The 15,276-nt window shown below is 48.5% G+C and overlaps 1 protein-coding gene across 7 annotated transcripts in view; it reads left to right on the forward strand.

Moving 5' to 3' along the window:
• MTUS1 (microtubule associated scaffold protein 1) overlaps positions 1-15,276 on the forward strand; it is a 126,135-nt gene that overhangs the window by 91,612 nt on the left and 19,247 nt on the right. For all 7 annotated transcript variants that reach the window (XM_051966318.1, XM_051966316.1, XM_051966317.1 and 4 more), the window contains 2 exons: positions 2,010-2,224; positions 14,364-14,430. In XM_051966318.1, coding sequence (XP_051822278.1) covers positions 2,010-2,224; positions 14,364-14,430 — 282 coding nt within the window. The remainder of the gene's footprint in view (positions 1-2,009; positions 2,225-14,363; positions 14,431-15,276) is intronic.

A 15,276-nucleotide genomic window follows, 5' to 3' on the forward strand; every position in this document is an offset into this window, starting at 1 on the left:
CCTGGTCCAGGACCCACAGCCCACCCGGCCTGTGTGTAGACTTCCTGGCCTCCGTAGTCTGCACATTGTGAGTTTAGTTTGATCCCCATTCATGTTGCCTTCTATCCTGCTGATTCTGCATTTCCATAGCTCCTCTTGGGACTCCTTATTAGGAGTCTTCATAACTGGTGAGTCGATTCTGAGGATCGATGGCCTCTTCTCTTTCCATCCCATTTCTCCCACAGCCTTAATGAGCTTGATCAGTGTTTTGAATCCCTCTCTTCCTTTAACACACAAGCCTTTCCAGATTTCCCCTCCTTCTGGTGTCCTCCCTCTCAGATTACCTTGTATCTTTATTGATAATTCCTTGTATCCACTTGGTATAGATCCACATCTTGCATCTCTAGGATGAACACTGCTTAGGAGCCAGGATGGTTTCATTGTATCCTGCCTAGCTGTTTAATACATAATAGGTGTTTAATACATGCTCATTGATTAATTGCTATAATGTTCACTCTTAACCGCCTACAAGCCTCTTTATTTCCTACCCCATAAACTGATCTTTTAACTTAGTTTTGTCTCAGACCAATTGTTTACTCAGTTTTTTTGGGGGAGGGGGAAATTGTTTCAGTCACCATAACATTGCCCTTGCCCCCCTACCATTACCACAGTTCAGGCTAGCATCACTTCTTATGAGGCTCTTGAAATGTTCTAACTAGCTTCTCAGTGTCTGTAGAACACATGGCTGCTCAAGAGAGCATCAGCTCACATCACTCCCCTGCTCTAAGAGCCTCAGTGACTCCCTCTTACTTTGACTTTGGCTCCTCTTTGGCTCCAACAAAGGCTCCGCCTTTCCTTGACCTATTTTCTCCAAACTCAGTATCTCATCTTCTCCTTTGGTGCCTCAGCTTGAGCTGTCTCTTATGCCTTGAACGTTTCTGTCTTCGTCTCCCCCTTGTAGAATCCCTCATCTCCATCAGGGCTCATCTGATCTCACCTCCTCTAAGGGGAAAACCTTTCTTGATCTCCTAGGTGGTAGTGACCCATCCCACCTCACCCCAATCTTTCTATACTGACTGTTTTCAGGATTCTTTCCCCTAGAAGTCCAGTCCCTCAGAACAATCTGTTTCCCTCCCCTATAAGAGAAAAGAGGGGCCATTAGTTCCATGACAGAGTCATAGCCTTTAAGAGCTAAAATAATTTCAGGGGTCATCAAATGCTGACCCTCATTGTACAGAAATCAAAACTGAGGAGACCCAGAAGGTTGAGGTGACCTGGGAGGGCTACAGAGCATCCTTTTCATTTGAGATGTGGTTGATGGAACTGCAGTATTAGAGAGTCCCCATGGAACAGAGCCAGGAGCAGTGGGAGACATAGCAGAGAGGCTGCTTGAGGCTAGTGCCATTCAGAGCTATCCCAGTGTGGACGAGGCCGTCTCCTTGAAGGGCTTCTAGCACTCGTCAGGTGTGGTAGGCCTAGAATTCCTTGGAGGCACAGGCTTGAGCGAGGTAGCCATTGGGTTGCTTTCTAACCATCCATTTCTGTGAAGGAGCCACAACAGGAGCTCACACTTGTATTTGCATACTCAGGTTGCTGCTTCTCATCCCACACCACCTCACCTAACAGCTTTCTTCATTCCTTGCTTGTTGTCTCTCTCCCCAGCTGGAAGCTTTCCTGGCATTGAGAAGTGACCAGGATAGGATCTTCTCTTTTCCCAGTTTCACTGGGTGATGTGATTGGGCAAGCTGTTCTGAAGTGAAAGTAATTCTATCCATTGCCCTTTGCATTTTAAACAAGACAAACCCCGAACCTGCTGGACAAGGCCAATGCTTAGCTTGTATCAGATCGTATTTCTGAAATCAAAGCTGTTTTGTTTCCCCTTCCCTTATTTCCCCAATTTGTCTTGACTTTTAGATTCTTGATGCAATGGAATTAGAACATAGGCATTTTTGGGTCCTGATTCTAAGTGCCTTTGACAGTGAAAAGGTATCTTTCTGAGGCACTTCCTGAAAATCTCTTTTCTTTTTCAGTTGAAAAGAGCAAACAGAGGCATCCTCGGACATCCTGCAACCAGTCCCAGTCTTCTCCAGATCCTCTCTCTACTGAAAAAGCCCTGGGATTGGCCTCCTATAGAGCAAAATGTGAGCACCAAGGCAAAGTCATCCTGCATCTCAAGCAGCTTCTCGTGGGAGGGAACCACAAGTTGGAGGCATTGGCTGTGGTCATCCAGCACCTGCTGTCGGAGGTAGGACAGTGGGCAGCCACTGGTGGGGGTGCTAGGGAAAGATTTCTGCATGAGCACCATCACACTTCTCTCAGCCTCTCCTGAGATTTGGAGATGAGCAGATCTTGCTGGTCAGAATGATGTCTTTGAATGCCTTGTTCTCAGAAATGGCAAGATTTGTGTCATTTCCTCTTCTTCTCCATCCCCCCTTCTCCATTTTCTCTTGGTATCAAACTTGTAAAAGTGGACAAAGACCTTGTTCTTATCCTTTCCATATCCTGCCAGGATTAAAGGTTTCTGTTGGTATTTAAAGAATTTTGGTATTTCAAAGGTTCTGGGATCTCCTAGAACTGAGCAGTGCAGGCTCATCCAGCCCTACTTATGCTATGCTCTTCTTGGCTCTCTTCCTCCATAACTCATCCACAAGCAGTCTACCTAGTGCATAAAGGTCTTTTTCTGGGCTAGATGTTGGGGAACAAAGTATTTGTTAATGGTGGTATCTCCCCTCACAAAGAGACACTGCCATCCTCAGAAGCAAATTCTTTGGGAAAAGCCAGTTGAAGATTTTGGTGTGTCAGAGAATCGCTACCATTCCTGAAATCTTTGATTTGTTGGTATTTTCTGGTATATTTCATTCCCAGTAGAATTGGTGGCGCCATGTTTTTGAAGGGCTGTGCTGGGTTGTTCTAGGGGAGAGTTGATGCTCCTCAGAGAGTCTTATGATTCAATGAACTCTGATTAAGCTGTGTAAAGGAAAGTAATGTTATCTGTGACCCTGTGCCGTTGATGTGGTAGAGAAGTGTCCCCTGACTTTGAATATAGGATATAGGAACTTTTTATGGGGAAATTTTTCTCATAGCCTCATGTGATCCTAACATGGACATGAAAATTATGTATTCTTCAATATTTGACTGGGACTTTCAGACAACATTGCATGTCATAGGATGAGGATTTCTGCTTAGAAGAACAGAAAAGGTCATGGTCACCCAAGTCAGCTTTGGGATGTCTTTTAAAATGTATCATTTGATGGTTAATGAGGTCGAATACTTTCTACCCTTTTCCTCTTCTTTATTTATTTTTTTTTTTTTGGAATAAATGAAATGGGTAGCCTTCTGAGAAATATGGGGATTATAGGATCATTGATTGAGAATTATAGAGGGACCTTGGAAAGCTGAACCTCCTCGTCTTAGTAGGCTGATTTTTAAGTAACTTGGCTGGGGCCCACAAGAAGGACTAAAGCTCATAGCTTTGGTACTTGAGGGGATCTTTGAGGCCATAGAGTCCAGTCTTTTCATTTAACAGAAGAAACTGAGGCTCAAAGAGATGTTTCGGATTCAGGTCAAAATGTCTGAAGTGATGTTTGAATGCGAATTTTCTTGATGTCAGGTCCAGCTAGGTCTTTTAGAGGAAAGTCAGTCAGTCAGCTGGTATGTAATAAGCACCTTCTTTGTGTTAGACACCGTGCTAAGTGCTGAGAGATGGGTTGACGCCCATAAAATGCTACATGGAAAGGAAGTTCAGGAAGGAAGGGAGGTGCTCAGGAATGAAATTCTGAAGACCCAAAGGGAGATATTTCCAGTAAGGAAGAAAAATGGAATTTGTGTAAAGAGTCCAATGAGGCTCCACAGGGACTCTCCAACTAACTTAGATTTTAGATGGCTATAAGGTGGGTAATGGAAAATGAAAAGGAAAGGTCCTATAAAAGTGATTTTAAGAAAGTTAAAGCACAGAATGAATTGAGACTGATCAAGGAAACTAAGGGTAGCAGAAAAGATCTCTGTGTGTGTGTGTGTGTGTGTGTGTGTGTGTGTGTGTGTGTGCTGTATTAAAAATGAATGAAAAAGCCCTTATTAAGTGCTTACTATGCCAGTACTGCGCTAAATGCCAGGAACACAAATACAAAAACCAAGCAGCCCCTACTAGAATAGCCTTGATTTGAAGTGGGAAAGACAACATGTGGAAGAAAGTTCACCTGTGAAACAGGTGCAAAGTTTCTCAAAAGCTCTCAGGTGATGTAAGTGGGTCAGATGCTGGTGCCAGAGCCCTACAGGGTATTTCATGCCCTGCTGAACTTCCATTTCATCGGAAGGAATGGAGTTGTTGGCTGTCATGTTGTTCAAACCCAAGGAGCAGCTTAGTAAGCTACCTGGGTAGTAGGAAGATGAGGCTGGATGGGTGGGAACATCTCTCAGTTTTCTGAGCCTCCCTGACACCCAGCAGCCATCCAGGATGGTTTCTAGCTTAGCCTGGGACTGGCGAGAAGGTGATGGGGGCAATGTTAACTATAGCTGTTCTTTCTTGTTTGTGTTCTCAAGCAATGAAGAATGCCCTTTGCTCTGAAGGGGACAAGACATGACTAACTAGGAGCTGCCACCCAAGATAAATAATGAGACAGTCAGAGAGTAAGAAGCTCCCTGGGAAGATTAGAAATTCAAAACCTGCCTAACTTCTCCACCTTCTCCTCCATCCCTCTGGGCCAGGATTCTTCCACTTTGAAGATGCCCCACAGGTTGGGATTAGGTCAGGGGCTAATTAATTAAACTGGGCCAACAATTCGTGATGGCATTCAAACTTGAATCTGTGATCCTTTGGGGAAGGGATGTGCAGGGGAATTATAGAAACTGTTTGGGAAACCCAGGAACTCAGTGTTGTGAGGCCCTTTCTCCTGTAAACCTGGGCCAATGACGGACATCTCTTTTAACAGAGACCTGTGTTCTCAAACAGCTGATCAATTCCTACATCCTCAGTGAAAGGTTACCTTTTTGCTACCTACTTGGTGTGTATCTTATACCTGTCTATAGAGGTATACAGAATGTAAGCTGCTTGAGGACAGGAAGTATTATAGTTTGGTTTATCTCTCTATAGCCTAGCATAGTGCCTGGATCTCAGCAGGCATTTAGTAAATGCTTGTTGATTGAATGATTGGGTCATGCAGGAGAATAGAGTCTTGGAGGCTCTTGAAGGAAACCAGATAGGAAAAGGAAAAAAAGTGATTATTTGCTAGGGATGATCCTTGTTCCCATCCCCAAAGCCTGTCAATGTAACCACACCCTTGGCCAGCCTTGGGTTAAGTGACATATCTGAGATGCTGTATCTGTCACTTCTCTCATAGTTGTCCCCCCATGCTGGGGATGTCCTTCCTCCTTCTTTCTACCTCCTCACTTCACTGGCTTTCTTCAAATCTCAGCCCGAGTCCTTTCTCAGCCCAGGTTTTGGTGGCTTCCCTATGTGCCATGTATGCTGTATTTTGTTTATGAACAGTTGTGGGCATATTGTTTTCCCCATTAAGCTGTTTTTATCTTTCTTTGTATCCCGAGAGCTTAGTAACAGTGTCTGGCACATAGTAGGTATTTAATGAACACATGTATCTCATATCTACATCCCCCTAGCCATAATGGGTGAGGTTGTTGCCAAGCTTCTTGAATCTGGGTATTAGCTGAGCATTGGATCCCCAGCTTCTGGACCGATGGGCTGCTGGATTTTATGTGTGCCTTTTGGTTGTTTTGATGAGTCTTGCTGTCCCATCTGGACTGGCAGACTTTGTGCCAGTTGAAGAATCAGAGGCATCCTAATTAAAATCAAACAAAGTTTTTTTTATTAAAGCTTTTTTTTTTCAAAACATATGTATGGATAATTTTTCAACATTTACTCTTACAAAACCTCACGTTCCAAATTTTCCTCTCCTCCCTTCCATCCCCTCCCTACTTGGCAAGTAATCCAATAGATGTTAAACATGGTAAAATATACAAAGTTTTCTTTGTGTGCAAGTTTACCCTGATATGGTTGATTCTTTATCAACCTGATGGCTGATCTGTTTCTGCAAGTGGAAAGTGGCTAGAGAATCTCTAGGACTGGGGAGGCTGAGTGGGTAAAGGGAAGGAGCCTCACCCTGCCCATCTGTCAGGATGGCTCTTGAGGGGAACCTCGGCCACAGAAAGAGTCCAAGTTATCAACAAATGATTCTAACAGCAGCTCAGGCAAGGCTAAGAGCCCCACCATGTGCCCCATCAACTCTTATGTCCTTCCCCTGCCATCATGTGTCACCACAATCCCTCATGCTAGGGGACAGCTCCCAGCCACTGGGGTTATTGATGCTCTGCCTGCAGACAGAGTGTCTCATGTGCAGGCCTCCTAATTGAATTATGGTTCTTTGTGCCCCCTGGAGCAGCTCATTATCTTCTTAATGCAAGAGGCTAAGTAGGAGCGTTTCATAAGGTCTCTGCCAGGGCAGGGTCCTCAGAGGCACAATGCATGCAGAGTTGAAGCAGGGCCACCTTCTGAGCCTCTTGTGTGGGTGCAGCTACGTAAGCCAGAGGCCACCAGGCTTTGCCTCCAAACCTTTGGGCAAAGAGGAAAAGAAAGGGGAGTCAGTAGAATGTTTCGAAATGCCCAGAAGAGAATGGAAGGAAGTCCAGAGAGAGACGCTGATAAGCAAGACAGCTTAGAAATGAGTGTGGAATAATTTGTTTCATAGTTTGAGAACAAAAGTAACAGTCGCACTCCAAGCCCTTTGCAAAGGATTCCTGCAATCCTTGCTTCTAGTTTTTCTATATAAGGGGAAAAGATCAGAATAACAAAATGTTCATGTTAAAGTCTTGCCTAGAAAGACTCGAGGTGAGACCTTCGCCAAGCAGCCTGGCTGGCCTTTCTAGGCAAGGATCCTTCTGTGTCCACTCAGGGCTTTAAGGGGCTCTGCTGGTGCAAGTGGCTGAAGGGAGGGCCAGAATTCAATTCAAGTACACAGAGAGGGGCTTTTGTTTGGAACGTTGGAGGGTCTCTTCCTTCAGAGGACAATGAGACTTGGTGATGGGATGAGGCGATTGTCAGAGCTGGTGGGAGGGGCTATGCTTTTGTGCTAGCTTGTAAAGAAGGGCGTCTATCGTCCACTTAGCTTCTTCCTGGAGACATGGTGGGTCAGAGGACATAGCAACAGAGCTAAGGTAGACTGGGCTCTGGGGATGGGCTGAGGGCTCCTGGGAAGGCCGTGGCATGAATGGGTAGCCCGAGAGTTCTCATCCTTGAGGAGTAAAGCCCCTGGTCTGAGAATTGGTGGTACTTAAGCCCCAGCTTCCTGGAAAGAGGGAGGGAAAAAAGCCTTGGCTGGGCAGTGCTGAAATCCAGCCTCCTGGAGAGAGAAGAGGAATTCCTGGGCAGCTGTAGCTAGATTCTATTAACCATGTGGCTGAAGCTGGCAGAACAGTGAGGGAGTTTAAGCCTTGAAATAAGGGGCCAAAAGACCCGGACTTTGTCCCTATTTAACCAGGGAATATTTGGATTGTACAAGTCCAGTGAAAAAGGGGTTGTCTGCCTTCTGGGAAGTCAAGTCCTCAGGGAATTAACATCAGCTATATGGGCTTCTAGGTTAAAAGTGGTATCCACTGGAATGTCCAGGTTGCCTTGCTAAACAAGTTCTTTCTTAGGGGAACTCAAATCATAAGGTCACATTGTGCAACTGGAGGAACCTGGGGGAAGATGGGACTTGCTTAAGAAATGGGGAAATATCATTGATTGTTTATGGGCTATTATGAGCCTTTCATATATTTTCTGTGAGGTAGAGGAAAAACTGTTTTCTGCCCAATGGATGCAGATGTTACCTTAAGTGCTTATATAGGATCTGAGGAAGATAGATAGATGGATGGATGGATGATGGATGGATAGAAAGAAGGGTAGGTAGATATGTACATACTGATGCATATCATGCATACCTACATTTATGTGTACAATGTTTCTGTCCCAGAGTGCCTCTGTGTCTGTCCCAGAGTGCTCTCTGTCCCAAGAGCCTTCTTGCTTATATGAGCTCTCTGAAGGTGTGAACACAAGCATTGTTTCTATCAGTTCCACTTAGTACCTTGTTTCAAGTTCTGGCCCATAACATCTCCTTGCAAGATCAGATCAATCATACTGAACCATGCTAAATTAGATAATTATTGTCTCTATCAACTCTAATGAGTTAACACTTTGTAAGGATTCCAACATCCAAGATTTGAGGAACATAGATGAATGGACAGATAGAAAGGGAGATAAGTAGATATGTATGTACTTATGCATATCTACATTTATGTGTACGTATATACACACCTGGATATATGTATGTGAATGTATGAGATCATACATGCTATTTTCAAACTTTATTTCCCAAAGTAGCTCAGGTTGGGAATGGTGTAAGCTTAAAAAAAAGTGCTGAGGGAGATAAATGCTTAAGATTCGTTCTACTCTGGGGACCTGTATGTGCCAAAATGTTTGTAGCAGCCCTGTTTGTAGTGGCTAGAAACTGGAAAATGAATGGATGCCCATCAATTGGAGAATGGCTGGGTAAATTGTGGTATATGAATGTTATGGAATATTATTGCTCTGTAAGGAATGACCAGCAGGATGAATACAGAGAGGCTTGGAGAGACCTACATGGACTGATGCTAAGTGAGATGAGCAGAACCAGGAGATCATTATACACTTTGACAACGATATTGTATGAGGATGTATTCTGATGGAAGTGGACTTCTCTGACAAAGAGACTTAACTGAGTTTCATTGGAGAAATGATGGACAGAAACAGCTACACCCAAAGAAGGAATACTGGAAAATGAATGTGAACTATTTGCATTTTTGATTTTCTTCCCGAGTTATTTTTACCTTCTGAATCCAATTCTCCCTGTGCAACAAGAGAACTGTTCGGTTCTGCAAATATGTATTGTATCTAGGATATACTGCAACATATTTAACATATATAGGACTGCTTGCCATCCTGGGGGGGGGGGAGGAGGGAGGGAGGGAAAAAACGAAACATAAGTGATTGCAAGGGATAATGTCGTGTAGAAATTATCCTGGCATGGATTCTGTCAATGCGAAGTTATTATTAAATAAAATAAAATTTATATATTAAAAAAAAAAAAAAGATTCGTTCTACTCTGTATGGGTCCTTTGGACCTTAGGCCCAGATTCCACAGGTGCATGAGGTACTCTGTAAATAGTATTGTAGGCAGTAAAGCTTCCCTCTGTCTGAGCCTGAATAGTCAGTGCTGATGGGAGGTTAGCCCTTGGTTCTTTCTCTAGAGAGGATCTGCCTCGTGGGTGGTTAGGAGGGTAAGGTGATCTGGACCTATTCAGATCCCTTCTTATTAGTGAGAGTGTATAGGAAGTACAAGAGACTGGGCGCGCTGAAGTGTTGGGTCAAGGCTGACTGAGCTCAGGGTGAAAGAGTGATTCTCTACACACAAGACTAGAAAGCTCAAGTTCCCCAAAGGTCCTGGATTTGTGAGGTTGGAATGCTGAGGGGAGCAAGACCACCCTAGGGGCAGAGCAGGAGGTCTGGGCTGTGGATTTCCCTACCATTATTAAGAGCTGCCTGATAGAGTGCAGCCATAGACCCCTGGTAGAGTATAGCCATAGCCCCTTGGAAAGAGACTCGACATGTGACTTGGCAGCTGTCAGGCTGGAGATTGGGCTTCACTCTTCCTTTGACCTTAGGTAGGTCACTTTTCTCAGCACCTCTGGGTCCTCTGCACAGTGGAAGTGCCAAGACTATTATGCTACCAGAGGAATATATGGGGGTCATATCTGTGAGGTGCTGAATGAGATGTTGTGGAAGTTAGCTCAGGGGTCAGTGTCATCTGGATTTGGGGTTGGAGGGACAGGATATGCAGGGCATCCTAAAGCAGCCATATGTACCAAATACACAATTGGGGCTGACATTTGGGGGCACAGAGGATGCCCAGCACTTAAGAAGGTCTTTATTGAGGGGTGAGACTTGAACTGGGCCTCCAAGACATAGCAGAACCTTTGAGGAGTGGAGGGGATGAGGTGCTATATTGAGGAAGGAGGAACAGGAGGCTGGGTAGAGAAATGGAAACTTAATTCATGAGCAGTGGGAGCTATCCAAGGGGGAAGTGCTGTTTACCAAGTAACCTGTTTGGACTTTGGGTGCACCATCATTGGGCAGTACAGAGCAAAACCCTTCTACTGGGCCTCTTTTATGTGGGTCTTTTCATAAAGCCCTCGTGGAACGTCTCCCCTACATATCTTCTGTTAGTTCTTTTAACCTTGTAGGGGCAGAGAGAGTAGCATGTGGGCTAGCCATCTCTTCTTGGAGTCACGTTTTCATGACACCCCTCCCCATCTCCCTGTCTGGTTGTCCATAGCTTGAATAGGTCCCTAGTCTTTTAGGAGCATTAGTGTGTGGAGACTGGTGGGGGATTTCTAGTTGAAAATGTGTTCTCCAGAAAGTCATCTCTGATCTCAGCTGCCTTCCCATCAACTTTCCTCTCTCTTAAATACACAACAAAATCCTCTTGTCCAGACCTTCCCTTTGTCATCACATCAATCATTTGTCATACTCATTGTCTATCATAGCGTATTTTCTCTGCAAAAGTCTCATGTTCTAGTGGCAAAATTATAGGATTTGGAATTCAAAAGCAGGGGAAATGGACAACCTGAGTTGGTGAGGGCCCGAGTATGGGTGCAGGTGTAGACAGTGTGAGTTTGAGAGGTGGGAAAATGTAGGAAGCCTACTCAAATGGAGAGGGGGCGGTCAAGAAATAAGACACGGTACTCTTGAGACACAATGCCCACTTGCATGGATGCCAAACTGTTTCTTCCTCACAAAGCCCTCCTTGCCATGTTGAACCAGAAGTTGATGGAACATGATGTTTTCATATGTCCTTTGTTGCATCTAACGGTAGTGTTGTGCAGTGGTTAGGGGTTAGAAGTCCCCCTTTTGCATCATATTACCTGAGTAATTTTATTTTATTTTTTATTTTTTGCTGAGGTAATTGGAGTTAAGTGACTTGCCCAGGGTCACACAGCCAGGAAGTGTGAAGCATCTGAGGTCAGATTTGAACTCGGATCCTCCTGACTTCAGGACTGGTGCTCTATCCATTGCACCACCCAGCTGCCCTTACCTGAGTAATCTTACACAAGTCCTTTTCCCATCCTGAGCTTCAGTCCCCTCCTCTGTACAGTGATAGGGTGGGACAAGGTGGCCTTTAGGATTCCTTCTAACTCTAGATCCCACCTCCTGGGAACTTCTGCCCTCCTGAAGCCCAGGTGCTCATTTCAGGCTCCCATTTATTTCCCATGAATTTGTCTGGAGGTCACTAGATGATTGGTTCCCAGGAGCTACAACCAGGTGCTGGGAGTTGTCAGGAGGTTCCACGCATGTCATTGGGGGAGGGGGCAGTGTTGCTCACAGGCATCTAGGGGAGCCTTCTCTGGGACTGTGTGTGTGTGTGTGTTGGGGGAAACAACGCTAGAGTTTGGCCAGATGTTGCCACATGCCCGTGGGCCGTGGCTGGGGCTCCCAAAGTGCCAGACTCTGCAAGGATGGCCTCCTCTCCAGCCTTTGGCCCTCTGGGCTGCTTTACACAAAAGGGAGGCACTTGATTTGCTTTAGACGGGTCAGGTTGAGTTCTCAAAACAGCTTGGGTGTTTTCGTACCCAGAACCTCCAGTGGCAAAAAGGCCACACCCACTTTCAGAGTGCCCTTCCTGGCGGATGGATGGATGCTGGGCTCCCCTTTGTCTCCCCTTTCTGTCACATAATAAACCTCTTCTCTGGGCAAGGCTCTGAACCAGAAGCCCCCACAGCATGAGGCCTTTGCAGAGAGAATATGCTGGGACACACATATCAGTAAACATGACAAATGATTGACGTGATGAGGACAAAGGGAAGCTTGTTTTAAGTTTTAAGTTAGTTTTAAGAGGTAGAGAGTGGAAGGGAAAGTGGCTGAGATCAGGGATGACTTTCTGGAGGAGGTGGCATCTGAACTGGGCCTTGAAGGACGTCGGGATCTCAGCAGGAAGAGATTAGAGGGCATGTATTTCAGACATGAGGCCTGGCCTGGGTGAGTGCTTAGAGTCCAGGAAAGGCAGGACAAGATTCCAAAATGACTCACAATCTTATTTAGCCGGAGCAGAGTGGATGGAATAGAGAATGTGTAATGAAGCAGGAAATGTGGGTTGGCGCCAGGTGGTGGAAAGCCTTGAATGCCAGGGCAAAAGCAGTTGGGAGCCATGGCAGGTTGTTGAGTAGGGCGGTGACAAGATTATCCCTGTGCTTGTTCGTTATGTGGGAGATGGAACAGGAAGACTAGTTAGAAGGTTGTTGTAAAAGTCTGGGAGAGAGGTGATGGGACCTGAACTCCAGTACCTAGCACACGTAAGGTGCTTAATAAATGTTTGCTGACTCAAGCGGGCACGAGGGTGCTTCCCCCTGGCAGGGTCTATCCAGCTCCCTCTCCCAGAGACCCCTCTGTAACAGGACTGCTGGCGAGGACCACCGAGCCCCCTCCCCGTTAGCCGGAGCGACATTGCTCACCCCGGCTGCTGCTTGCATCCCCAGGGCCCTGAGGCGTCCTCCTGAGGGCTATGGCAAGCCTACTCGGCCAGTGGCCAGGGGACTCCTCAGGGACGTGCTGCTGCATGATCCCGGCTCCTTCCCAGCCTCCTTTGCTGCTCTCTTCAGAATTCCAGAAATGAGGTTCCCTTTTATGTTAATGAGTGTGAATGGCCTCAATTAAAGCCCCTCGCTCGCCTCCCCCCATCATCCCACGATGCTATCCATGGGGACAAAGTCCCTCACTCTTCCCCCACTGCCAGCTGATATTTGAGGAAGTGGCAATCGATGAGCTCGTGTCTGGGGCTCGTTTTTCATCAGTGACGGGAGGCCTGGCTGGCCTACAGGCTGTGGCTTTAAGGGAGCACTCCCCGACTGCTGCGGGAGGGAGGGATGGAGGAAGGGAGGGAAGAAGGGAGGGAGGGAGGGAGGGCCAGAGCTGCAGTGTCCTGCCCGTGTTGGGAGAGGAGCCTGAGCGCCAGGGAGCTGGAGGAGGCAGTCAGCCCGTAAGGTAACTGAAGTCTCAGCACTGGCTTCTCCCTCCCACCCTGCCCGCCTGCCTACCTGCCTGCCTACTGTGCTGTCACGGGCCAAGGGCGCGGCCCGCCACCTGTGCCCTCGCCCGGGAAATGGGCTGCTCGGGCAGCCGGCCGTGCCTCTCCTCTCCGTGCGCGGCGACCAGGGTAATGGGGGGGCTCTGGCTCCCGAGGGCCGGGGGGCGAGTCTGGGGCGTGTGGCCGGTCCCTGGGAAGGGGCCCCGCTTCTGCTGGGCGCCCGGGCCGCGGGGAGGCAGCTGCACCTGCCAGGAGCCCGGGCAGCTCTGCAGGAAGCCGGGGACCTCTGCCTGGCCAGGTGGGCTCTGCCCTCGGGTGCCTCCCTGTGAGGGGGGATCTGCTCCGCAGACGGGAGGGAGTGCGGCTCGGCTCCCGAGAGGGGCGGGTGTCTGGGTGCGTGCCCACGTGTCCACGTGGATGTTGTTCTTGAGGGAGACCAGAGGGAAAGGGTCACGAGAAGCCTTTGTGATTGCGGGCTGACAGCTTCTTGCTCCGGGGCTTTGCTGAGCCCCCTTCTCCCGGCTCTGGCCGGGCAGGTCCTGGGGGAGGGGTCCACTCTCGGTAAGCCAATGGATTCGCGGAGGAGAGTCGGGGAGCATCCAGAAGCTGGGCTTGCTTGCGGGACCCCTCCAGCCCGCTTCCCCCTCGTGTCTCTGAAGGCTCCCGGTGCCGGCGGCCGGGAGGGGCTTGGCGTAAAACTTTGGTGGATCTGAGCATACTTGGAGTGCTCACTTCTGTCTGCTCGGGGCCTGCCCGGGGAGCGGGACATCAAATATTTACCTTGGGCAGAGTCGCCTCCTGTGCCCTTTGGGGTAGGGTGTGGGGAGAGGACTGGGATTTCTCGGTAAGGGGGGAGGGGGCTACCCAGCCAGTGGCAAAGGGGCTCAGCCCCAGCCTGAAAGTAGCCCAGAGACGGCTGGACTGCCTGTTGGGAGGGGCCAGCCTTGGGGAGGCAGGGGGGAGCACGGCCCCCTCCCCCACTTCTCCCCTCCCCCAAGCCATCCCCGCCCCACCCGGGTCTTGGCTGTGCTGCCGGCCAGGGATCCATAAGGAAACAGAGACAGGGCTGGGGGGAGGTGGGTGCCGACCTCGCTCCCTCACCCACGGCAGGGACGCCCCTGTTTTTGTAACAGTCTGAAGCAGAGTCTGAGTGATTCAGATCTTGGCTCCTCAGTCCCCGCTCCCTGCGGACTCTCGTTTTCCTCCTGATAATGAATGTGGGTCTGATTGAAAGGGACCCTCGTGCGGGCGCTCTGGTAACCCGATGTGTCTCTTCCGCAGAGGGAGGAAGCTCTGAAACACCACGAGGCGCTATCGCAGGAGCTGGTCAGCCTCCGGGGAGAGCTGGGTAAGAGTGGGGGCTGAGGGAGGGGTGTGTGTGAGGAAGTATGAGAGTGTGTTTGTGTGTGTGCTCACACACCTGTGGGGTGGCCAGGACTGGCCCGTGGGTACCCCCTGTGTCCCTCTGCCTGTTTCACTCCCTCTGTCTCTGCTGTCTCTGTCTGTCTCTGCCTCTCTCTGTCTCTGTCTCTGCTTCTATCTCTCTACCTCTGCCTCTGTCTCTGTCTCTCTGTCTCTGCCTCTCTCTGTCTCTGTCTCTGCTTCTATCTCTCTACCTCTGCCTCTGTCTCTGCCTCTCTGTCTTTGCCTCTCTCTGTCTCTGTCTCTCTCTCTCTCTGTCTCTGTCTCTCTGTCTCTGTCTCTGTCTCTCTCTATCTCTATCTCTGCCTCTCTCTCTCTGTCTCTGTCTCTGCTTCTGTCTCTCTGCCTCTGTCTCTGTCTCTCTGTCTCTCTCTGCCTCTGCCTCTCTCTGCCTCTGCCTTTCTCTGTCTCTGTCTGTCTCTGCTTCTGTGTCTGTCTGTCTGTGTCTGGCTTTGTCCAGGAGTGTCTGCCCATCCTACGTGTTTCTCTCTGTCCTTCTCTTCCCTGTCTCAGGCTGTCTTTCTCTCCCTGTCTCTGGGTCTGCCTGAGCCCGGACCATGGCTTTGACTTTCCCTGTAGGCCCCCCTCCTCCCCAATCCTCACCCCAGCCAAGACCCCCCTTCTCTGGGGTCTCAGGAGGCAGCTCGGCTGGAGTTCCCCGCATTGCTGGCACCCCTGGGTGATCCATAGGCCGATGACTAAGACCTGATCCGGTCCAGAGAGCAGGGGCAATGACTCGGCATTGCTGGTACCCAGCCCAACCTTCATTTGA

Source organism: Antechinus flavipes, chromosome 6, assembly GCF_016432865.1.
Source record: "Antechinus flavipes isolate AdamAnt ecotype Samford, QLD, Australia chromosome 6, AdamAnt_v2, whole genome shotgun sequence".
Classification (NCBI taxonomy): Eukaryota; Metazoa; Chordata; class Mammalia; order Dasyuromorphia; family Dasyuridae; genus Antechinus; species Antechinus flavipes.